General features: G+C 46.3%; 1 protein-coding gene across 1 annotated transcript in view; it reads left to right on the top strand.

Annotated features, from left to right (window-relative positions):
* The first annotated feature begins 1,088 nt into the window (after positions 1 to 1,088).
* The window catches only part of LOC148523980 (ICOS ligand-like), a 206,253-nt gene continuing 181,489 nt past the window's right edge, over positions 1,089 to 25,852 (top strand). Inside the window, exon 1 of the mRNA XM_088472446.1 lies at positions 1,089 to 1,292. Within this exon, the coding sequence (XP_088328572.1) occupies positions 1,243 to 1,292 (50 nt within the window). The 5' untranslated portion in view covers positions 1,089 to 1,242. The remainder of the gene's footprint in view (positions 1,293 to 25,852) is intronic.

Raw genomic sequence — 25,852 nt, 5'->3', positions numbered from 1 at the left:
TGGGGCTGGAGCTTGCTCCTGTTCCCCCAGGCCCTAGCAGGGCTGGGGCAGGGAGAGGAGGACTGCAGTGTTTCCTTGGAGAGAGTGACAGCACCCTCACCCGTCGGCTGCTCTGACCTCTGTAGTGGGTGCCGCTGGGCTGCCGCTTGTTGGTGCAGGGCGGAGGAAGAGGATGACAGCGCCTTAGCACTGTGTTGTATTACAAATTCCCAGCAGCTGCTCTGACCTGTGCCGCCGCCGGGGGTGGGTCCCAACTGGCTGCCGCTTGCAGGGCAGGAAGAGGACGACAGCGCAGAGAGCGCGACGTTTGTTTTTATATTCCTGGCGGCTGCTATTTCCTCTGCAGTTGCCGGGTGTGGGTGCTGCGGGTGCCAGGCACACGGGGATGTCTGCAGAGTGCGGAGGGACTGGGAGGTCCATCTATGATAGGCGGCTGCTAGAAGATCATCTTCCAGCTGCCGCCCACTGAGCTTCTCTGACTGGTCGTATCTGATATGACTGTGCCAGGGACAGCCCAGTCTGGTATGGGCGTATCTGATATGACTGTGCCAGGGAAGTGGTTAAGAACAGAGCTGCGTCAAACTCACTGCGGACTGATGCGAGTCCATAGTTGCACTAAAACTCAGACTATTACATTTCCCCCGTGGTGTCTATTTTACTAGTACTGACTGCACCGATGACCCCAGGAGCCCTATCAGGGTGGTAAATGCGGGGAGGCAGAGGGGAACATTTCGCTTCTGATTCATAACAACCAGTGACTCTGACAGATAACTGTATCAGCTATTATTAATGATAGAATCTAACAGGGGACATGTGGAGCAGCCTTTGTTGTAGCATCTAGCTCCGTCTCACTTACCATACAGTAGAGATTGTTACTTTTCTGCTGGAGAAACTGCACAGGATGGGAAATGTGTGGTGCGTACCTCACAGACTATGCATAGACACAAAGCCTGCTCCATCTGTATAGGTCTAGCTGCTCTGTGTAGTTATCTCAGATCCTCCTACAGGGTGTGATTATAAGGAGGAAGTGATAGCCAGAGGCAGAGGCAGAGAGAGAGAGAGAGAGGGAGAGACCGAGGACGAGAGAGAGACAGAGAGAGAGAGAGACATCAGAGGGAGAGAGAGAGAGACATCAGAGGGAGAGAGAGAGAGACATCAGAGGGAGAGACCGAGGACAAAGAGAGAGAGACATCAGAGGGAGAGACCAAGGACAAGAGAGAGAGACATCAGAGGGAGAGAGCAATGAGTGAGAGTCCCAAGAATCTGGAGGCTGCAATGTGGTTCTGCTCCAGGTAAGTGAGTGCGAGTGTCACACACTACAACACTCTGACCCACACGTGACTGCACCCTCATCAAGGCCTTCCAGCACTCCTCCTAACCCACCTCATGCTCTTTCCTTCCTATCTTCCCCTTCTGTGTCACGCCTGTCTGTCTGCCCCTCCCCTTAGAATGTAAGCTCTCATGAGCAGGGCCCTCTTCCCTCATGTGCTTCTCTTTACATTTTCTTCTACTCTCTACTCCCCATTAGGGCACCTAACACGGGACCGCCAACTCCCGGCAGCTTATTGTGAGTGCTTTAATCACTATTTCAGCAATGTATATAAGTTGTGTACCTGTCCTGCACTGTAATGTACTGTAAGTTACTTGTTTCTTGTTCACTTATTAGTTCTATGTACTATGTAAGGCGCTGCGGAACACTTGTGGCGCCATATAAATAAAGGATAATAATAATAATAATAATAATAATCACACACTGACACTACACAACTGTATCACTGCCAGGAGGGCACTATAGGGGGTGAGGAGGAGAAAGTGCTATATTATATATATTACACACAGACAGGAGGGCACTATAGGGGGTGAGGAGGAGAAAGTGCTATATTATATATATTACACGCAGACAGGAGGGCACTATAGGGGGTGAGGAGGAGAAAGTGCTATATTATATATATTACACACAGACAGGAGGGCACTATAGGGGGTGAGGAGGAGAAAGTGCTATATTATATATATTACACGCAGACAGGAGGGCACTATAGGGGGTGAGGAGGAGAAAGTGCTATATTATATATATTACACGCAGACAGGAGGGCACTATAGGGGGTGAGGAGGAGAAAGTGCTATATTATATATATTACACACAGACAGGAGGGCACTATAGGGGGTGAGGAGGAGAAAGTGCTATATTATATATATTACACACAGACAGGAGGGCACTATAGGGGGTGAGGAGGAGAAAGTGCTATATTATATATATTACACGCAGACAGGAGGGCACTATAGGGGGTGAGGAGGAGAAAGTGCTATATTATATATATTACACGCAGACAGGAGGGCACTATAGGGGGTGAGGAGGAGAAAGTGCTATATTATATATATTACACACAGACAGGAGGGCACTATAGGGGGTGAGGAGGAGAAAGTGCTATATTATATATATTACACACAGACAGGAGGGCACTATAGGGGGTGAGGAGGAGAAAGTGCTATATTATATATATTACACGCAGACAGGAGGGCACTATAGGGGGTGAGGAGAAGAAAGTGCTATATTATATATATTACACGCAGACAGGAGGGCACTATAGGGGGTGAGGAGGAGAAAGTGCTATATTATATATATTACACGCAGACAGGAGGGCACTATAGGGGGTGAGGAGGAGAAAGTGCTATATTATATATATTACACACAGACAGGAGGGCACTATAGGGGGTGAGGAGGAGAAAGTGCTATATTATATATATTACACGCAGACAGGAGGGCACTATAGGGGGTGAGGAGGAGAAAGTGCTATATTATATATATTACACGCAGACAGGAGGGCACTATAGGGGGTGAGGAGGAGAAAGTGCTATATTATATATATTACACGCAGACAGGAGGGCACTATAGGGGGTGAGGAGGAGAAAGTGCTATATTATATATATTACACGCAGACAGGAGGGCACTATAGGGGGTGAGGAGGAGAAAGTGCTATATTATATATATTACACGCAGACAGGAGGGCACTATAGGGGGTGAGGAGGAGAAAGTGCTATATTATATATATTACACGCAGACAGGAGGGCACTATAGGGGGTGAGGAGGAGAAAGTGCTATATTATATATATTACACACAGACAGGAGGGCACTATAGGGGGTGAGGAGGAGAAAGTGCTATATTATATATATTACACGCAGACAGGAGGGCACTATAGGGGGTGAGGAGGAGAAAGTGCTATATTATATATATTACACACAGACAGGAGGGCACTATAGGGGGTGAGGAGGAGAAAGTGCTATATTATATATATTACACGCAGACAGGAGGGCACTATAGGGGGTGAGGAGGAGAAAGTGCTATATTATATATATTACACACAGACAGGAGGGCACTATAGGGGGTGAGGAGGAGAAAGTGCTATATTATATATATTACACACAGACAGGAGGGCAGGGAATACTCTGAGGGGAAAATGAGGGAATTTCCAATATAATTCCCTTTTGGCCAAACCTGCTTCTACTTTCTGTGCACAAGTGCTGACACTACAGAATCTTCCTCATTACTCACATTACTAGGACAAAGATTCCATAGAAGTTATCAGACGCACAGTGTCACTACCCCGGATGTACGGCAGATCCAACTCTCTGTGGGGCCTATTCATCAACACTAAAATAAAGTTTTTAAGGACATTTTCCTTAAATAACGTTATTTTGGTATTCATGTAGCCACTTAGCACAGGAGATATCACAGATATCTCCTTGCTAAGTTCCCCTGCGTTAATTTCCACACTCCCCATACATTAGTACATTAGTATTAGTACATTAGAACATTAGTACATTAGTATGGGGACATTAACTTAACGCATCTGTAGGCAGTGCTGCGCATGCGCTGGTATTACAGGTGTAACAGCGCATGCGCAGCACTGTTCCCAGATGCGATAAGGTAGTGTAGGCAGGAAAAGTATCTATTTCCCGAAAAGCTGTCATCGCACAAATGACAGGTACCGGAATAGATAGTTATGGAGAGGTGGAATGATGAATTCCACCTATAATTAGCTAGAACTCCATGAGAGTTCTAAAGCTAATTATCTCCAGAGAATTTTTAGGTTTAATGAATAGGCCCCTCAATCTCTTATCCTGTATATATATATATATATATATATATATATATATATACACACACACGTACGTACGTACGTACGTACGTACGTACGCACATGCAACAGTGCAACACTAAGTATCTCTTCTCATCCTTAATACTGTATATACATGATGGTGCAACATGGTACAATGCTCTGTATCTCTTATCCTGTGTGTATATATACGTATATATAAAGATATAGATAGATATATATATTATATATATATTATACATACATACACACACACAATACTTGCCAAAAAGAAAAAAAACTGAGATATAGACATTCAAATGGGATCACTATCACTTCCCTGCATTGGGTATAAGGCACAATGATCCCTATGGCTACATGTATTAGTATAATTTCCCTGCATTGGGTATAAGGCACAATGATCCCTATGGCTACATGCATTAGTATAATTTCCCTGCATTGGGTATAAGGCACAGTGATCCCTATGGCTACATGTATTAGTATAATTTCCCTGCATTGGGTATAAGGCACAATGATCCCTATGGCTACATGTATTAGTATAATATCCCTGCATTGGGTATAAGGCACAGTGATCCCTATGGCTACATGTATTAGTATAATATCCCTGCATTGGGTATAAGGCACAATGATCCCTATGGCTACATGTATTAGTATCACTTCCCTGCATTGGGTATAATGCACAGTGATCCCTATGGCTACATGTATTAGTATAATATCCCTGCATTGGGTATAAGGCACAATGATCCCTATGGCTACATGTATTAGTATCATTTCCCTGCATTGGGTATAAGGCACAATGATCCCTATGGCTACATGTATTAGTATCATTTCCCTGCATTGGGTATAAGGCACAATGATCCCTATGGCTACATGTATTAGTATAATTTCCCTGCATTGGGTATAAGGCACAATGATCCCTATGGCTACATGTATTAGTATAATGTCCCTGCATTGGGTATAAGGCACAGTGAACCCTATGGTTACATGTATTAGTATAATGTCCCTGCATTGGGTATAAGGCACAATAATCCCTATGGCTACATGCATTAGTATTATTTCCCTGCATTGGGTATAAGGCACAGTGATCCCTATGGCTACATGTATTAGTATAATTTCCCTGCATTGGGTATAAGGCACAATAATCCCTATGGCTACATGTATTAGTATCATTTCCCTGCATTGGGTATAAGGCACAGTGATCCCTATGGTTACATGTATTAGTATAATTTCCCTGCATTGGGTATAAGGCACAATGATCCCTATGGCTACATGTATTAGTATCACTTCCCTGCATTGGGTATAATGCACAGTGATCCCTATGGCTACATGTATTAGTATAATATCCCTGCATTGGGTATAAGGCACAATGATCCCTATGGCTACATGTATTAGTATCATTTCCCTGCATTGGGTATAAGGCACAATGATCCCTATGGCTACATGTATTAGTATCATTTCCCTGCATTGGGTATAAGGCACAATGATCCCTATGGCTACATGTATTAGTATAATTTCCCTGCATTGGGTATAAGGCACAATGATCCCTATGGCTACATGTATTAGTATAATGTCCCTGCATTGGGTATAAGGCACAGTGAACCCTATGGTTACATGTATTAGTATAATGTCCCTGCATTGGGTATAAGGCACAATAATCCCTATGGCTACATGCATTAGTATTATTTCCCTGCATTGGGTATAAGGCACAGTGATCCCTATGGCTACATGTATTAGTATCATTTCCCTGCATTGGGTATAAGGCACAATAATCCCTATGGCTACATGTATTAGTATCATTTCCCTGCATTGGGTATAAGGCACAGTGATCCCTATGGTTACATGTATTAGTATAATTTCCCTGCATTGGGTATAAGGCACAATGATCCCTATGGCTACATGTATTAGTATCATATCCCTGCATTGGGTATAAGGCACAATGATCCCTATGGCTACATGTATTAGTATAATGTCCCTGCATTGGGTATAAGGCACAATGATCCCTATGGCTACATGTATTAGTATAATTTCCCTGCATTGGGTATAAGGCACAATGATCCCTATGACTACATGTATTAGTATCATACCCTGCATTGGGTATAAGGCACAATGATCCCTATGGCTACATGTATTAGTATAATTTCCCTGCATTGGGTATAAGGCACAATGATCCCTATGGCTACATGTATTAGTATCATGTCCCTGCATTGGGTATAAGGCACAATGATCCCTATGGCTACATGTATTAGTATCATTTCCCTGCATTGGGTATAAGGCACAATGATCCCTATGGCTACATGTATTTGTATCATTTCCCTGCATTGGGTATAAGGCACAATGATCCCTATGGCTACATGTATTAGTATCATTTCCCTGCATTGGGTATAAGGCACAATGATCCCTATGGCTACATGTATTAGTATAATGTCCATGCATTGTGTATAAGGCACAATGATCCCTATGGCTACATGTATTAGTATAATATCCCTGCATTGGGTATAAGGCACAATGATCCCTATGGCTACATGTATTAGTATCACTTCCCTGCATTGGGTATAATGCACAGTGATCCCTATGGCTACATGTATTAGTATAATATCCCTGCATTGGGTATAAGGCACAATGATCCCTATGGCTACATGTATTAGTATAATTTCCCTGCATTGGGTATAAGGCACAATGATCCCTATGGCTACATGCATTAGTATAATTTCCCTGCATTGGGTATAAGGCACAGTGATCCCTATGGCTACATGTATTAGTATAATTTCCCTGCATTGGGTATAAGGCACAATGATCCCTATGGCTACATGTATTAGTATAATATCCCTGCATTGGGTATAAGGCACAGTGATCCCTATGGCTACATGTATTAGTATAATATCCCTGCATTGGGTATAATGCAAAATGATCCCTATGGCTACATATATTAGTATCACTTCCCTGCATTGGGTATAATGCACAGTGATCCCTATGGCTACATGTATAGTATAATATCCCTGCATTGGGTATAAGGCACAATGATCCCTATGGCTACATGTATTAGTATCATTTCCCTGCATTGTGTATAAGGCACAATGATCCCTATGGCTACATGTATTAGTATCATTTCCCTGCATTGGGTATAAGGCACAATGATCCCTATGGCTACATGTATTAGTATAATTTCCCTGCATTGGGTATAAGGCACAATGATCTCTATGGTTACATGTATTAGTATAATGTCCCTGCATTGGGTATAAAGCACAATAATCCCTATGGCTACATGCATTAGTATTATTTCCCTGCATTGGGTATAAGGCACAGTGATCCCTATGGCTACATGTATTAGTATCATTTCCCTGCATTGGGTATAAGGCACAATAATCCCTATGGCTACATGTATTAGTATCATTTCCCTGCATTGGGTATAAGGCACAGTGATCCCTATGGTTACATGTATTAGTATAATTTCCCTGCATTGGGTATAAGGCACAATGATCCCTATGGCTACATGTATTAGTATCATATCCCTGCATTGGGTATAAGGCACAATGATCCCTATGGCTACATGTATTAGTATAATGTCCCTGCATTGGGTATAAGGCACAATGATCCCTATGGCTACATGTATTAGTATAATTTCCCTGCATTGGGTATAAGGCACAATGATCCCTATGGCTTCATGCATTAGTATAATGTTCCCTGCATTAGGTATAAGGCACAGTGATCCCTATGGCTACATGTATTAGTATCATTTCCCTGCATTGGGTATAAGGCACAATGATCCCTATGGCTACATGTATTAGTATAATTTCCCTGCATTGGGTATAAGGCACAATGATCCCTATGGCTACATGTATTAGTATAATTTCCCTGCATTGGGTATAAGGCACAATGATCCCTATGGCTACATGTATTAGTATCATGTCCCTGCATTGGGTATAAGGCACAATGATCCCTATGGCTACATGTATTAGTATCACTTCCCTGCATTGGGTATAAGGCACAATGATCCCTATGGCTACATGTATTAGTATAATTTCCCTGCATTGGGTATAAGGCACAATGATCCCTATGGCTACATGTATTAGTATCATGTCCCTGCATTGGGTATAAGGCACAATGATCCCTATGGCTACATGTATTAGTATCATTTCCCTGCATTGGGTATAAGGCACAATGATCCCTATGGCTACATGTATTTGTATCATTTCCCTGCATTGGGTATAAGGCACAATGATCCCTATGGCTACATGTATTAGTATCATTTCCCTGCATTGGGTATAAGGCACAATGATCCCTATGGCTACATGTATTAGTATAATGTCCATGCATTGTGTATAAGGCACAATGATCCCTATGGCTACATGTATTAGTATAATATCCCTGCATTGGGTATAAGGCACAATGATCCCTATGGCTACATGTATTAGTATCACTTCCCTGCATTGGGTATAATGCACAGTGATCCCTATGGCTACATGTATTAGTATAATATCCCTGCATTGGGTATAAGGCACAATGATCCCTATGGCTACATGTATTAGTATAATTTCCCTGCATTGGGTATAAGGCACAATGATCCCTATGGCTACATGCATTAGTATAATTTCCCTGCATTGGGTATAAGGCACAGTGATCCCTATGGCTACATGTATTAGTATAATTTCCCTGCATTGGGTATAAGGCACAATGATCCCTATGGCTACATGTATTAGTATAATATCCCTGCATTGGGTATAAGGCACAGTGATCCCTATGGCTACATGTATTAGTATAATATCCCTGCATTGGGTATAAGGCACAATGATCCCTATGGCTACATATATTAGTATCACTTCCCTGCATTGGGTATAATGCACAGTGATCCCTATGGCTACATGTATAGTATAATATCCCTGCATTGGGTATAAGGCACAATGATCCCTATGGCTACATGTATTAGTATCATTTCCCTGCATTGTGTATAAGGCACAATGATCCCTATGGCTACATGTATTAGTATCATTTCCCTGCATTGGGTATAAGGCACAATGATCCCTATGGCTACATGTATTAGTATAATTTCCCTGCATTGGGTATAAGGCACAATGATCTCTATGGTTACATGTATTAGTATAATGTCCCTGCATTGGGTATAAAGCACAATAATCCCTATGGCTACATGCATTAGTATTATTTCCCTGCATTGGGTATAAGGCACAGTGATCCCTATGGCTACATGTATTAGTATCATTTCCCTGCATTGGGTATAAGGCACAATAATCCCTATGGCTACATGTATTAGTATCATTTCCCTGCATTGGGTATAAGGCACAGTGATCCCTATGGTTACATGTATTAGTATAATTTCCCTGCATTGGGTATAAGGCACAATGATCCCTATGGCTACATGTATTAGTATCATATCCCTGCATTGGGTATAAGGCACAATGATCCCTATGGCTACATGTATTAGTATAATGTCCCTGCATTGGGTATAAGGCACAATGATCCCTATGGCTACATGTATTAGTATAATTTCCCTGCATTGGGTATAAGGCACAATGATCCCTATGACTACATGTATTAGTATCATACCCTGCATTGGGTATAAGGCACAATGATCCCTATGGCTACATGTATTAGTATCATTTCCCTGCATTGGGTATAAGGCACAATGATCCCTATGGCTACATGTATTAGTATAATTTCCCTGCATTGGGTATAAGGCACAATGATCCCTATGGCTACATGTATTAGTATAATTTCCCTGCATTGGGTATAAGGCACAATGATCCCTATGGCTACATGTATTAGTATCATGTCCCTGCATTGGGTATAAGGCACAATGATCCCTATGGCTACATGTATTAGTATCATTTCCCTGCATTGGGTATAAGGCACAATGATCCCTATGGCTACATGTATTAGTATAATTTCCCTGCATTGGGTATAAGGCACAATGATCCCTATGGCTACATGTATTAGTATAATTTCCCTGCATTGGGTATAAGGCACAATGATCCCTATGGCTACATGTATTAGTATAATGTCCATGCATTGTGTATAAGGCACAATGATCCCTATGGCTACATGTATTAGTATCATTTCCCTGCAGTGGGTATAAGGCACAGTGATCCCTATGGCTACATGTATTAGTATAATGTCCCTGCATTGGGTATAAGGCACAGTGATCCCTATGGCTACATGTATTAGTATAATGTTCCCTGCATTGGGTATAAGGCACAGTGATCCCTATGGCTACATGTATTAGTATAATGTCCCTGCATTGTGTATAAGGCACAATGATCCCTATGGATAAATGTATTAGTATCATTTCCCTGCATTGGATATAAGGCACAATGATCCCTATGGCTACATGTATTAGTATAATTTCCCTGCAGTGGGTATAAGGCACAGTGATCCCTAAGGCTACATGTATTAGTATAATGTCCCTGCATTGGGTATAAGGCACAGTGATCCCTATGGCTACATGTATTAGTATAATGTCCCTGCATTGGGTATAAGGCACAGTGATCCCTATGGCTACATGTATTAGTATAATGTCCCTGCATTGGGTTTAAGGCACAGTGATCCTTATGGCTACATGTATTAATATAATGTTCCCTGCATTGGGTATAAGGCACAGTGATCCCTATGGCTACATGTATTAGTATCATTTCCCTGCATTGGGTATAAGGCACAATGATCCCTATGGCTTCATGCATTAGTATAATGTTCCCTGCATTAGGTATAAGGCACAGTGATCCCTATGGCTACATGTATTAGTGTCATTTCCCTGCATTGGGTATAAGGCACAATGATCCCTATGGCTACATGTATTAGTTTCATTTACCTGCATTGGGTATAAGGCACAATGATCCCTATGGCTACATGTATTAGTATCACTTCCCTGCATTGGGTATAAGGCACAATAATCCCTATGGCTACATGTATTAGTATCACTTCCCTGCATTGGGTATAAGGCACAATGATCCCTATGGCCACATGTATTAGTATAATTTCCCTGCATTGGGTATAAGGCACAATGATCCCTATGGCTACATGCATTAGTATCATTTCCCTGCATTGGGTATAAGGCACAATGATCCCTATGGCTACATGTATTAGTATATTGTCCCTGCATTGGGTATAAGGCACAATGATCCCTATGGCTACATACATTAGTATCATTTCCCTGCATTGGGTATAAGGCACAATGATCCCTATGGCTACATGTATTAGTATCACTTCCCTGCATTGGGTATAAGGCACAATGATCCCTATGGCTACATGCATTAGTATCATTTCCCTGCATTGGGTATAAGGCACAATGATCCCTATGGCTACATGTATTAGTATATTGTCCCTGCATTGGGTATAAGGCACAGTGATCCCTATGGCTACATGTATTAGTATCATTTCCCTGCATTGGGTATAAGGCACAATGATCCCTATGGCTTCATGCATTAGTATAATGTTCCCTGCATTAGGTATAAGGCACAGTGATCCCTATGGCTACATGTATTAGTATCACTTCCCTGCATTGGGTATAAGGCACAATAATCCCTATGGCTACATGTATTAGTATCACTTCCCTGCATTGGATATAAGGCACAATGATCCCTATGGCTACATGTATTAGTATAATTTCCCTGCAGTGGGTATAAGGCACAGTGATCCCTAAGGCTACATGTATTAGTATAATGTCCCTGCATTGGGTATAAGGCACAGTGATCCCTATGGCTACATGTATTAGTATAATGTCCCTGCATTGGGTATAAGGCACAGTGATCCCTATGGCTACATGTATTAGTATAATGTCCCTGCATTGGGTTTAAGGCACAGTGATCCTTATGGCTACATGTATTAATATAATGTTCCCTGCATTGGGTATAAGGCACAGTGATCCCTATGGCTACATGTATTAGTATCATTTCCCTGCATTGGGTATAAGGCACAATGATCCCTATGGCTTCATGCATTAGTATAATGTTCCCTGCATTAGGTATAAGGCACAGTGATCCCTATGGCTACATGTATTAGTGTCATTTCCCTGCATTGGGTATAAGGCACAATGATCCCTATGGCTACATGTATTAGTTTCATTTACCTGCATTGGGTATAAGGCACAATGATCCCTATGGCTACATGTATTAGTATCACTTCCCTGCATTGGGTATAAGGCACAATAATCCCTATGGCTACATGTATTAGTATCACTTCCCTGCATTGGGTATAAGGCACAATGATCCCTATGGCCACATGTATTAGTATAATTTCCCTGCATTGGGTATAAGGCACAATGATCCCTATGGCTACATGCATTAGTATCATTTCCCTGCATTGGGTATAAGGCACAATGATCCCTATGGCTACATGTATTAGTATATTGTCCCTGCATTGGGTATAAGGCACAATGATCCCTATGGCTACATACATTAGTATCATTTCCCTGCATTGGGTATAAGGCACAATGATCCCTATGGCTACATGTATTAGTATCACTTCCCTGCATTGGGTATAAGGCACAATGATCCCTATGGCTACATGCATTAGTATCATTTCCCTGCATTGGGTATAAGGCACAATGATCCCTATGGCTACATGTATTAGTATATTGTCCCTGCATTGGGTATAAGGCACAGTGATCCCTATGGCTACATGTATTAGTATCATTTCCCTGCATTGGGTATAAGGCACAATGATCCCTATGGCTTCATGCATTAGTATAATGTTCCCTGCATTAGGTATAAGGCACAGTGATCCCTATGGCTACATGTATTAGTATAATTTCCTTGCATTGGGTATAAGGCACAATGATCCCTATGGCTACATGTATTAGTATCATTTCCCTGCATTGGGTATAAGGCACAATGATCCCTATGGCTACATGTATTAGTATCATTTCCCTGCATTGGGTATAAGGCACAATGATCCCTATGGCTACATGTATTAGTGTCATTTCCCTGCATTGGGTATAAGGCACAATGATCCCTATGGCTACATGTATTAGTTTCATTTACCTGCATTGGGTATAAGGCACAATGATCCCTATGGCTACATGTATTAGTATCACTTCCCTGCATTGGGTATAAGGCACAATAATCCCTATGGCTACATGTATTAGTATCACTTCCCTGCATTGGGTATAAGGCACAATGATCCCTATGGCCACATGTATTAGTATAATTTCCCTGCATTGGGTATAAGGCACAATGATCCCTATGGCTACATGCATTAGTATCATTTCCCTGCATTGGGTATAAGGCACAATGATCCCTATGGCTAAATGTATTAGTATATTGTCCCTGCATTGGGTATAAGGCACAATGATCCCTATGGCTACATACATTAGTATCATTTCCCTGCATTGGGTATAAGGCACAATGATCCCTATGGCTACATGTATTAGTATCACTTCCCTGCATTGGGTATAAGGCACAATGATCCCTATGGCTACATGCATTAGTATCATTTCCCTGCATTGGGTATAAGGCACAATGATCCCTATAGCTACATGTATTAGTATATTGTCCCTGCATTGGGTATAAGGCACAATGGGGTAAATGTATTACAGCGGCACTTACCGTGCCGCTATAACGCTACCCTCTTCGCCTCTTTACCGAGGCGAAGCAGGAAGCACTACCGACGAGATGTATAAACATCTCATCGGCCAGAGAGGGGGAGCGTTAACTCCCCCCTCCGGCGCTACCCGCTAGAGACAGCAGCGCATCAGCCTAGTGCTGATGCGCTGTGTCTCTATCCCGGCCGGCTCCACTGAGCATGTGCGGGACCTCGCAAGTATCGCGAGATCCCCGCGTGGAGCCTGGAGCCGGCAGCCACCGCAGCAGGGACAGCGCTGTCCCTGCTGTGGGGATAGGCTAGCGCCAGGCTGTAGCTGTCGGTAACGTTGTGACCGTTCGTACATAGCCCAGGCTATCTGCGCTGCTATCTTGTAGATAGCAGCGCCGATAATGACAGGGGCGCATAGTGCCCCTGTCAATTACCGCCCAGACCCCCGATCATACATCGGGGAGAAGCGGTATCAGCGCACATAACGTGTGCTGATACTGCTTCTGGGCTTCGTACATCTACCCCAATGATCCCTATGGCTATATGTATTTTCTGATAAGTATCAGTGAGTTTTCATCACCAAATAGATCTTACTAACTGCTTTTGGCTCATTTACATTTGGATATAAGTCAGTATTATGACACGCCTCTCAAATGTAGCAGTACATGCCTATCACATGTATGATATGCCCCTCAGATGTAGCAGTACATGCCTATCACATGTATGACACGCCCCTCAGATGTAGCAGTACACACCTATCACATGTATGACACGCCCCTCAGATGTAGCAGTACACGCCTATCACATGTATGACATGCCTCTCAGATGAAGCAGTACATGCCTATCATATGTATGACACGCCCTTCAGATGTAGCAGTACACGCCTATCACATGTATGACACGCCTCTCAGATGTAGCAGTACATGCCTATCACATGCCCCTCAGATGTAGCAGTACATGCCTATCACATGTATGACACGCCCCTCAGATGTAGCAGTACACACCTATCACATGTATGACATGCCCATCAGATGTAGCAGTACACGCCTATCACATGTGTGACACATCTCTCAGATGTAGCAGTACACGCCTATCACATGTATGACACGACTCTCAGACGTAGCAGTACATACCTTTCACATGTATGACATGCCCTTAAGATGTAGCAGTACATGCCTCACATGTATGACACGCCCTTTAGATGTAGCAGTACATGCCTATCACATGTATGACATGCCCCTCAGATGTAGCAGTACATGCCTATCACATGTATGACATGCCCCTCAGATGTAGCAGTACACGCCTATCACATGTGTGACATGTCTCTCAGATGTAGCAGTACACGCCTATCACATGTTTGACATACCTCTCAGATGTAGCAGTACATGCCTATCACATGTATGACACACCCCTCAGATGTAGCAGTACATGCCTATCACATGTATGACACGCTTCTCAGATGTAGCAGTACATGCCTATCACATGTATGACATGCTTCTCAAGAGTAGCAGTACATGTCTATCACATGTATGACACACCTCTCAGATGTAGCAGTACACACCTATCACATGTATGACACACCTCTCAGATGAAGGATTACACACCTATCACATGTATGACACACCTCTCAGATGTAGCAGTACACGCCTATCACATGTATGACATGCCTCTCAGATGTAGGAGTACATGCCTATCACATGTATGACATGCCTCTCAGATGTAGCAGTACATGCCTAGCACATGTATGACACGCCTCTCAGATGTAGCAGTACACACCTATCACATGTATGACACACCTCTCAGATGTAACAGTACACACCTATCACATGTATGACACACCAATCACATGTATGACATGCCTCTCAGATGTAGGAGTACATGCCTATCACATGTATGACACACCTATCACATGTATGACATGCCTCTCAGAAGTAGGAGTACACGCCCATTTTACCGCTGTACTCGTAGGAGCTACCTTCACAATCTCCCTGACATGCTTTTTAAAAAAATAGACAAGTATGACACACACACACAACTGTGCAGCACTAAGTATCTCTTCCTATCCTTATATACATAATGGTGCAACATGGTACAATTCTCAGCATCCCTTATCCTGTGTATATTATAATATATATATATATATATATATATATATATATATACATACATACACACATACTTACATATTAGAGATGAGCGGGTCCGGTTCTCAGAGAACTGGACCCACCCGAACTTCGCAATCTGAGCTCGGGTTTTCCCGCGTGACTCAGATCTGAAAACGAGGCAAAAGATCCTCCTCCCGCTATCGGATTCTCACAGGTTTTGGATTCTATAAAGGTTCTAGTGATCGGCGCCATTTTCACTCTGGCTGTAGAGAGTGTGCAGAACAGACGCGCTCTATCTGTGCTACTGTTGTCTGAGGGTGTAATGTTGTTGGGCTGAGGCTGCAGTACATAAAGGGGGGCTGCTGTGTTGTCCTGTCCATCAAGGACCTGGGGCTGGAGTACATAAAGGGGGGCTGCTGTGTTATCCTGTCCATCAAGGACCTAGGGCTGCAGTACATAAAGGGGGGCTGCTGTGTTGTCTTGTCCATCAAGGACCTGGGGCTGCAGTACATAAAGGGGGGTTGCTGTGTTCTCCTGTCCATCAAGGACCTGGGGCTGCAGTACATAAAGGGGGGCTGCTGTGTTGTCCTGTCTATCAAGGACCTGGGGCTGCAGTACATAAAGGGGGGCTGCTGTGTTGTCCTGTCTATCAAGGACCTGGGGCTGCAGTACATAAAGGGGGCTGCTGTGTTGTCCTGTCCATCAAGGACCTGGGGCTGCAGTACATATAGGGGGGCTGCTGTGTTGTCCTGTCGAGCAAAATCCTAGGGCTGCAGTACATAAAGGGGGGCTGCTGTGTTCTGTCCATAAAGGGGCTGAGGCTGCAGTACATAAAGGGGGGCTGCTGTGTTGTCCTGACCATCAAGGACCTGGGGCTACAGTACATAAATGGGGGCTGCTGTCTTGTCCTGTCCATAAAGGACCTGGGGCTGCAGTACATAAAGGGGGGCTGCTCTGTTGTCCTGTCCATCAAGGACCTGGGGCTGCAGTACATAAAGGGAGGCTGCTGTGTTGTCCTGTGCATCAAGGACCTGGGGCTGCAGTACATAAAGTGGGGCTGATGTGTTGTCCTGTCCATCAAGGACCTGGGTCTGCAGTACATAAAGGGGGGCTGCTGTGTTGTCCATCAAGGACTTGGGGCTGCAGTACATAAAGGGGGGCTGCTTTGTTGTCCTGTCCATCAAGTACCTGGTGCTGCAGTATATAAAGGGGGGCTGCAGTATTGTCCTGTCCATCAAGGACCTGGGGCTGCAGTACATAAAGGGGGGCTGCTGTGTTGTCCTATCCATCAAGGTCCTGAGGCTGCAGTACATAAAGGGGGGCTGCAGTATTGTCCTGTCCATCAAGGACCTGGGGCTGCAGTACATAAAGGGGGGCTGCTGTGTTGTCCTGTCCATCCACGACCTGGGGCTGCAGTACATAAAGGGGGGCTGTTGTGTTGTCCATCAAGGACCTGGGGTTGCAGTACATAAAGTGGTCCTCTGTGTTGTCCTGTTAATCAAGGACCTAGGGCTGCAGTACATAAAGGGGGGCTGCTGTGTTGTCCTGTCCATCAAGGACCTGGGGCTGCAGTACGTAAAGGGGGGTTGCTGTGTTGTCCTGTCCATCAAAGACCTAGGGCTGCAGTATATAAAGGGGGGCTGCTGTGTTGTCCATCAAGGACCTGGGGCTGCAGTACATAAAGGGGGGCTGCTGTGTTGTCCTGTCCATCAAGTACCTGGTGCTGCAGTATATAAAGGGGGGCTGCTGTGTTGTCCTGTCCATCAAGGACCTGGAGCTGCAGTACATAAAGGGGGCTGCTGTGATCTCCTATCCATCAAGGTCCTGGGGCTGCAGTACTTAAAAGGGGGCTGCTGTGTTGTCCTGTCCATCAAGGACCTGGGGCTGCAGTACATAAAGGGGGGCTTCTGTGTTGTCCTGACCATCAAGGACCTGGGTCTGCAGTACATAAAGGGGGGCTGCTCTGTTGTCCTGTCCATCAAGGACCTAGGGCTGCAGTACATAAAGGGGGGCTGCTGTGTTGTCCATAAAGGGGCTGAGGCTGCAGTACATAAAGGGGGGCTGCTGTGTTGTCCTGACCATCAAGGACCTGGTGCTGCAGTACATAAAGAGGGGCTTTGTGTTGTCCTATCCATCAAGGACCTGGGTATGCAGTACATAAAGGGGGGTTGCTGTGTTGTCCTGTCCATCAAGAACCTAGGGCTGCAGTATATAAAGGGGGTTGCTGTGTTGTACTGTCCATCAAGGACCTGGGGCTGCAGTACATAAAGGGGGGCTGCTGTGTTGTCCTGTCTATCAAGGAACTAGGGCTGCAGTACATAAAGGGAGGCTGCTGTGTTGTTCTGTCCATCAAGGACCTAGGGCTGCAGTACATAAAGAGGTGCTGCTGTGTTGTCCTGTCCATCAAGGACCTGGGGATACAGTACATAAAGGGGGCTGCTGTGTTGTCCATAAAGGAGCTGAGGATGCAGTACATAAAGGGGGGCTGCTGTGTTGTCCTGACCATCAAGGACCTGGGACTGCAGTACATAAAGGGGGGCTGCTGTGTTGCCCTGTCCATCAAGGACCTAGGGCTGCAGTACATAAAGGGGGGCTGCTGTGTTGTCCTGTCCATCAAGGACCTGGGGCGGCAGTACATAAAGGGGGGCTGCTGTGTTGTCCTGTCCATCAAGGACCTGTAGCTGCAGTACATATAGGGGGGCTGCTGTGTTGTCCTGTCCATCAAAGACCTAGGGCTGCAGTACATAAAGGGGGGCTGCTGTGTTGTCCATCAAGGACCTGGGGCTGCAGTAAATAAAGGGGAGCTGCTGTGTTGTCCTGTCCATCAATGACCTGGAGCTGCAGTACATAAAGGGGGGCTGCTGTGTTCTCCTGTCCATCAAGAACCTAGGGCTGCAGTACATACCAGGTGGCTGCTGTGTTCTCCTGTCCTTCAAGGACCTGGGGCTGCAGTACTTAAAGGGGGGTTGCTGTGTTGTCCTGTCCATCAAGGACCTGGGGCTGCAGTACATAAAGGGGGGCTGCTGTGTTGTCCATCAAGGACCTGGGGCTGCAGTACATAAAGGGGGGCTGCTGTGTTGTCCTGTCCATCAAGGACCTAGGGCTGCAGTACATAAAGGGGGGCTGCTGTGTTGTCCATCAAGGACCAGGGGCTGCAGTACATAAAGGGGGGCTGCTGTGTTGTCCATCAAGGACCTAGGGCTGCAGTACATAAAGGGGGCTGCTGTGTTGTCCATCAAGGATCTAGGGCTGCAGTACATAAAGGGGGGCTGCTGTGTTGTGCATAAAGGGGCTGAGGCTGCAGTATATAAAGGGGGGCTGCTGTGTTGTCCTATCCATCATGGAACTGGGGCTGCAGCACATAAAGGGGGGCTGCTCTGTTGTCCTGTCCATCAAGGACCTAGGGCTGCAGTAAATAAAGGGGGTCTGCTGTGTTGTCCATAAAGGGGCTGAGGCTGCAGTACATAAAGGGGGCTGCTATGTTGTCCATCAAGGACCTAGGGCTGCAGTACTTAAAGGGGGGCTGCTGTGTTGTCCATAAAGGGGCTGAGGCTGCAGGTCATAAAGGGGGCTGCTGTGTTGTCCATCAAGGACCTAGGGCTGCAGTACATAAAGGGGGCTGCTGTGTTGTCCATCAAGGACCTAGGGCTGCAGTACATAAAGGGGGTCTGCTGTGTTGTCCATAAAGGGGCTGAGGCTGCAGTACATAAAGGGGGGCTGCTGTGATGTCCTGACCATCAAAGACCTGTGGCTGCAGTACATAAAGGGGGGCTGCTGTGTTGTACTATCCATCGAGGACCTGGGGCTGCAGTACATAAAGGGGGGCTGCTGTGTTGTCCATAAAGGGGCTAAGGCTGCAGTACATAAAGGGGGGCTGCTGTGTTGTCCTGTCCATCAAGGACCTGGGGCTGCAGTACATAAAGGGGGGCTGCTCTGTTGTACTGTCCAAGGAATTAGGGCTGCAGTACATAAAGGGTGGCTGCTGTGTTGCCCATAAAGAGGCTGGGGCTACAGTACATAAATGGGGGCTGCTGTCTTGTCCTGTCCATCAAGGACCTGGGGCTGCAGTACATAAAGTGGGGCTGCTCTGTTGTCCTGTCCATCAAGGACCTGGGGCTGCTGTAGATAAAGGGGGGCTGCTGTGTTGTCCATCAAGGACCTAGGGCTGCAGTACATAAAGGTAGGCTGCTGTGTTGTCCTGTCGTTCAAGGACCTGGGGCTGCAGTACATAAAGGGGGGCTGCTGTGTTGTACATCAAGGACCTGGGGCTGCAGTACATAAAGGGGGGCTGCTGTGTTGTCCTGTCCATCAAGGACCTGTAGCTGCAGTACATATAGGGGGGCTGCTGTGTTGTCCTGTCCATCAAGGACCTAGGGCTGCAGTACATAAAGGGGGGCTGCTCTGTTGTCCTGTCCATCAAGGACCTGGGTCTGCAGTACATAAAGGGGGGCTACTGTGTTGTCCATCAAGGACCTGGGGCTGCAGTACATAAAGGGGGGCTGCTGTGTTGTCCTGTCCATCAAGGACCTGGAGCTGCAGTATATAAAGGGGGGCTGCTGTGATGTCCTATCCATCAAGGACCTGGGGTTGAAGTACATAAAGGGGGGCTGCTGTGTTGCCCTGTCCATCAAGGACCTGGAGCTGCAGTACATAAAGTGGGCTGCTGTGTTGTCCTATCCATCAAGGTCCTGGAAATGCAGTACATAAAAGAGGGCTGCTATGTTGTCCTGTCCATCTAGGACCTGGGGCTGCAGTACATAAAGGGGGGTTGCTGTGTTGTCCTGTCCATCAAGGATCTGGGGCTGCAGTACACAAAGGGGGGCTGCTGTATTGGCCAGTCCATCAAGGACCTAGGGCTGCAGTACATAAAGGGGGGCTGCTGTGTTGTCCTGTCCATCAAGGACCTGGGGCTTCAGTACATAAAGGGGGGCTGCTGTGTTGTCCATCAAGGACCTGGGGCTGCAGTACATAAAGGGGTCCTCTGTGTTGTCCTGTTAATCAAGGACCTAGGGCTGCAGTACATAAAGGGGGGCTGCTGTGTTGTCCTGTCCATCAAGGACCTAGGGCTGCAGTACAGAAAGGGGGGCTTCTGTGTTGTCCAGACCATCAAGGACCTGGGGCTTCAGTACATAAAGGGGGGCTGCTGTGTTGTCCATCAAGGACCTGGGGCAGCAGTACATAAAGGGGTCCTCTGTGTTGTCCTGTTAATCAAGGACCTAGGGCTGCAGTACATAAAGGGGGGGCTGCTGTGTTGTCCTGTCCATCAAGGACCTAGGGCTGCAGTACAGAAAGGGGGGCTTCTGTGTTGTCCAGACCATCAAGGACCTGGGGCTGCAGTACATAAAGGGTGGCTGCTCTGTTGTCCTGTCTATCAAGGACCTTCGGGCTGCAGTACATAAAGGGGGGCTGCTGTGTTGTCTATAAAGGGGCTGAGGCTGCTGTACATAAAGGGGGGCTGCTGTTTTTTTCCTGACCATCAAGGACCTGGGGCTGCAGTACATAAAGGGGGGCTGCTGTGTTGTCCTATCCATCATGGACCTGGGCCTGTAGTACATAAAGGGGGGTTGCTCTGTTGTCCTGTCCATCAAGGACCTAGGGCTGCAGTATATAAAGGTGGGCTGCTCTGTTGTACTGTCCATCAAGGACCTGGGGCTTCAGTACATAAAGGGGGGCTGCTGTGCTGTCCTGTCCAACATGGACCTATGGCTGCAGTACATAAAGGGGGGCTGCTGTGTTGTTCTATCCATCAAGGACCTGGGGCTGCAGTACATAAAGGGGGCTGCTGTGTTGTCCATAAAGGGGCTGAGGCTGCAGTACATAAAGGGGGGCTGCTGTGTTGTCCTGTCCATCAAGGACCTGGGGCTGCAGTACATAAGGGAGGGCTGCTCTGTTGTCCTGTCCATCAAGGACCTAGGGCTGCAGTAGATAAAGGGGGGATGCTGTGTTGTCCATCAAGGACCTAGGGCTGCAGTACATAAAAGGGAGGCTGCTGTATTGTCCTGTCCATCAAGGACCTGGGGCTGCAGTACATAAAGGGGGGCTGCTGTGTTGTCCTGTCCATCAAGGACCTAGGGCTGCAGTACATAAAGGGGGGCTGCTGTGTTGTCCTGTCCATCAAGGACCTGGGTCTGCAGTACATAAAGGGGGGCTACTGTGTTGTCCATCAAGGACCTGGGGCTGCAGTACATAAAGGGGGGCTGCTGTGTTGTCCTGTCCTTCAAGGACTTGGAGCTGCAGTATATAAAGGGGGGCTGCTGTGTTGTCCTATCCATCAAGGACCTGGGGTTGCAGTACATAAAGGGGGGCTGCTGTGTTGTCCTGTCCATCAAGGACCTGGAGCTGCAATATATAAAGGGGGCTGCTGTGTTGTCCTATCCATCAAGGTCCTGGGGCTGCAGTACATAAAGGGGGGCTGCTGTGTTGTCCTGTCCATCAAGGATCTGGGGCTGCATTACATAAAAGGGGGCTGCTGTATAGTCCTGTCCATCAAGCACCTAGGGCTGCAGTACATAAAGGGGGGCTGCTGTGTTGTCCTGTCCATCAAGGGCCTGGGGCTGCAGTACATAAAGGGGGCTGCTGTGTTGTCCATCAAGGACCTGGGTCTGCAGTACATAAAGGTGGGCTGCTGTGTTGACCATAAAGGGGCTGAGGCTGCAGTACATAAAGGGGGGTTGCTGTGCTGTCCTGACCATCAAGGAGCTGGTGCTGCAGTACATAAAGGGGGGCTGCTGTGTTGTCCTATCCATCAAGGACCTGGACCTGCAGTACATAAAGGGGGGTTGCTTTGTTGTCCTGTCCATCAAGGACCTAGGGCTGCAGTATATAATTGGGGGCTGCTGTGTTGTCCTATCCATCAAGGACCTGGGGCTGCAGTACATAAAGGAGGCTGCTGTGTTTCCTGTCCATCAAGGACCTGGGGCTGCAGTACATAAAGGGGGGCTGCTGTGTTGTCCTGTCCATCAAGGACCTAGGGCTGCAGTACATAAAGGGGGGCTGCTGTGTTGTCCATAAAAGGGCTGAGGCTGCAGTACATAAAGGGGGGCTGCTGTGTTGTCCTGACCATCAAGGACCTGGGGCTGCAGTACATAAAGAGGGACTGCTGTGTTGTCCATCAAGGACCTGGGGCTGCAGTACATAAAGGGCAGCTGCTGTGTTGTCCTGTCCATCAAGGACCTAGAGCTGCAGTACATAAAGGGGGGCTGCTGTGTTGTCCTATCCATCAAGGACCTGGGGCTGCAGTACATAAAGGGGGCTGCTGTGTTGTCCATCAAGGACCTGGGGCTGCAGTACATAAAGGGGGGCTGCTGTGTTGTCCTGTCCATCAAGGACCTGGAGCTGCAGTACATAAAGGGGGGCTGCTGTGTTGTCCATAAAGGGGCTGAGGCTGCAGTACATAAAGGGGGGCTGCTGTGTTGTTCTGTCCATCAAGGACCTAGAGCTGCAGTACATAAAGGGGTGCTGCTGTGTTGTCCTGTCCATCAAGGACCTGGGTCTGCAGTACATAAAGCGGGGCTGCTGTGTTGTCAATCATGGACCTGGGGCTGCAGTACATAAAGGGGGGCTGCTGTGTTGTCCTGTCCATCAAGGACCTGGAGCTGCAGTACATAAAGTTGGGCTGCTGTGTTGTCCTATCCATCATGGACCTGGGGCTGCAGTACAATAAAGGGGGACTGCTGTCTTGTCCTGTCCATCAAGGACCTGGAGCTGCAGTACATAAAGGGGGCTGCTGTGTTGTCCTATCCATCAAGGACCTGGGGCTGCAGTACATAAAGGTGGGCTGCTGTGTTGTCCTGTCCATCTAGGACCTGGGGCTGCAGTATATAAAGGGGGGTTGCTGTGTTGTCCTGTCCATCAAGTACCTGGGGCTGCAGTACCTAAAGGGGGGTTGCTGTGTTGTCCTGTCCATTAAAGACCTAGGGCTGCAGTACATAAAGGGGGGCTGCTGTATTGTCCATCAAGGACCTGGGGCTGCAGTACATAAAGGGGGGCTGCTGTGTTGTCCTGTTCATCAAGGACCTAGGGATGCAGTACATAAAGGGGGGCTGCTGTGTTGTCCATAAAGGGGCTGAGGCTGCAGTACATAAAGGGGGGCTGCTCTGTTGTCCTGACCATCAAGGACCTGGGGCTGCAGTACATAAAGGGGGGCTGCTGTGTTGTTCTATCCATCAAGGACCTGGGCCTGCAGTACATAAATGGGGGTTGCTGTGTTCTCCTGTCCATCAAGGACCTAGGGCCGCAGTATATAAGGGGGGCTGCTGTGTTGTACTGTCAATCAAGGACCTGGGGCTGCAGTACATAAAGGGGGGCTGCTGTGTTGTCCTGTTCATCAAGGACCTAGAGCTACAGTACATAAAGGGGGGCTGCTGTGTTGTCCTGTCCGTCAAGGACCTGGGGCTGCGGTACATAAAGGGGGGCTGCTGTGTTGTTCTGTCCATCAAGGACCTAGGGCTGCAGTACATAAGGGTTGGCTGCTGTGTTGTCCTGTCCATCATGGACCTGGGGCTGCAGTACATAAAGGGGGCTGCTGTGTTTTCCATAAAGGGGCTGAGGCTGCAGTACATAAAGGGGGGGCTGCTGTGTTGTCCTGACCATCAAGGACCTGGGGCAGTAGTACATAAAGGGGGGCTGCTGTGTTGTCCTGTCCATCAAGGACCTGGGGCTGCAGTACATAAAGGGGGGCTGCTGTGTTGTCCTGTCCATCAAGGACCTGGGGCTGCAGTACATAAAGGTGGCTGTGTCATCCAGGGGTGCTCTGCCCCAGTGTTAATAAATAAAAGTTAAATAAAATTATCATTCCACACAAAAAAAGATCTGTTTGATTTTTTTGTTTGTGTGCTACTGTAGCTGCGCTATTATTGTTCGGTGACACTGCCAACCAGACCGCAGTTTATCATCCACATATTTGTGACTCTGCAGGTGGTCCAACCGCACTCAGCAGTGATGATTTGTTGTCCATAAAAGGGTGCTGTGTTGTTAATCAAGTGGCTGCTGCCTCATCCAGGGATACTTTTCCCTTGTGTGAAAAAAAAAATTTGTTGGGCGACACTGCCGGTCACTCCGCAGTGTAAATTTGTTGATATGGGGGACGATCAAATGAGAGGAGAGCAGGAACCACATACTAGTGCTGCAGCTGCTGCCAGCAGTCATGATGATGATACAAGGCCGTCAATGTCATCTACAATGGCCGATGCCCAAGGGCTTAAGTCAGGGCATGTAAAATCAAACAAGCAATGTTTTACAGTGTTAATGAAAAAAAATCCACCTCTCATGTGTGAAATTATTTCCACCCAAATCTGGACAACAATTGTCAAGCCATTTGTAACATTTGCAAAACAAGAGTGAGTAGAGGTAAGGACCTTAACCATCTAGGAACCTCCTTCCTGTTATGTTACTTGCAGCGCATTCATCAAATTCCAAAGCGATTGCAAAATTCAGAATCTTTGGCTTAAAATGTAACAATCATTTCAGCATCACCTAGCTACTCACTTCTCTCTGTTAGATCCAAGCACCTGCAATCTCCACCGCTAACACCTGCATCATCAACATCCTCAATTGTGATAGGAAGTAGTCCTGCTGCATCCAATTTCATAAGCATGACTGACTCCTCTCTTAGCCATGATTCCTCAGAAGGATCCTTGAGTGGTACTCCTGTTGCTGTTGCTGCTGTGAGGGGATCTTTATCCCAGAAGGGGAGCAGGAAAAAGACTACTTTTATTAGTTTAACAAAACAATTGACTGTCAAACAATCCTTTGTAAGTAGGAACAAGTATGACAGCAGTCACCCAGTTGCACAGCGGATTACTATTGACATAACAGCTACAGTATGCTGGTATTAGATGTGCATCCAATGCAGAGGGTTTTAGAGAGTTAATTGAGGTCATGTGTCTCCGCTACCATGTCCCTTCTATATTCCACTTCACTAGAATTGCAAGTCCCAGTCTGTATAAGGAGATTAAAAAAAAAAACCTTATTAGTGTCCTCTGAAATGCCGTTGTACCTACTGTCCATTTGTCTACTTAACCACAGATATGTGGACAAGTGGAACAGGGCAAATTAAAGATTACATGACTGACAGCCCACTGGGGAGGTGTATT

The sequence above is a fragment of the Taudactylus pleione genome, unplaced genomic scaffold, assembly GCF_031769625.1.
Source record: "Taudactylus pleione unplaced genomic scaffold, aTauple2 ptg000123l, whole genome shotgun sequence".
Classification (NCBI taxonomy): domain Eukaryota; kingdom Metazoa; phylum Chordata; class Amphibia; order Anura; family Myobatrachidae; genus Taudactylus; species Taudactylus pleione.
Note: the sequence above shows the minus strand (reverse complement) of the source record. Positions and strands in the feature narration are given on the sequence as shown.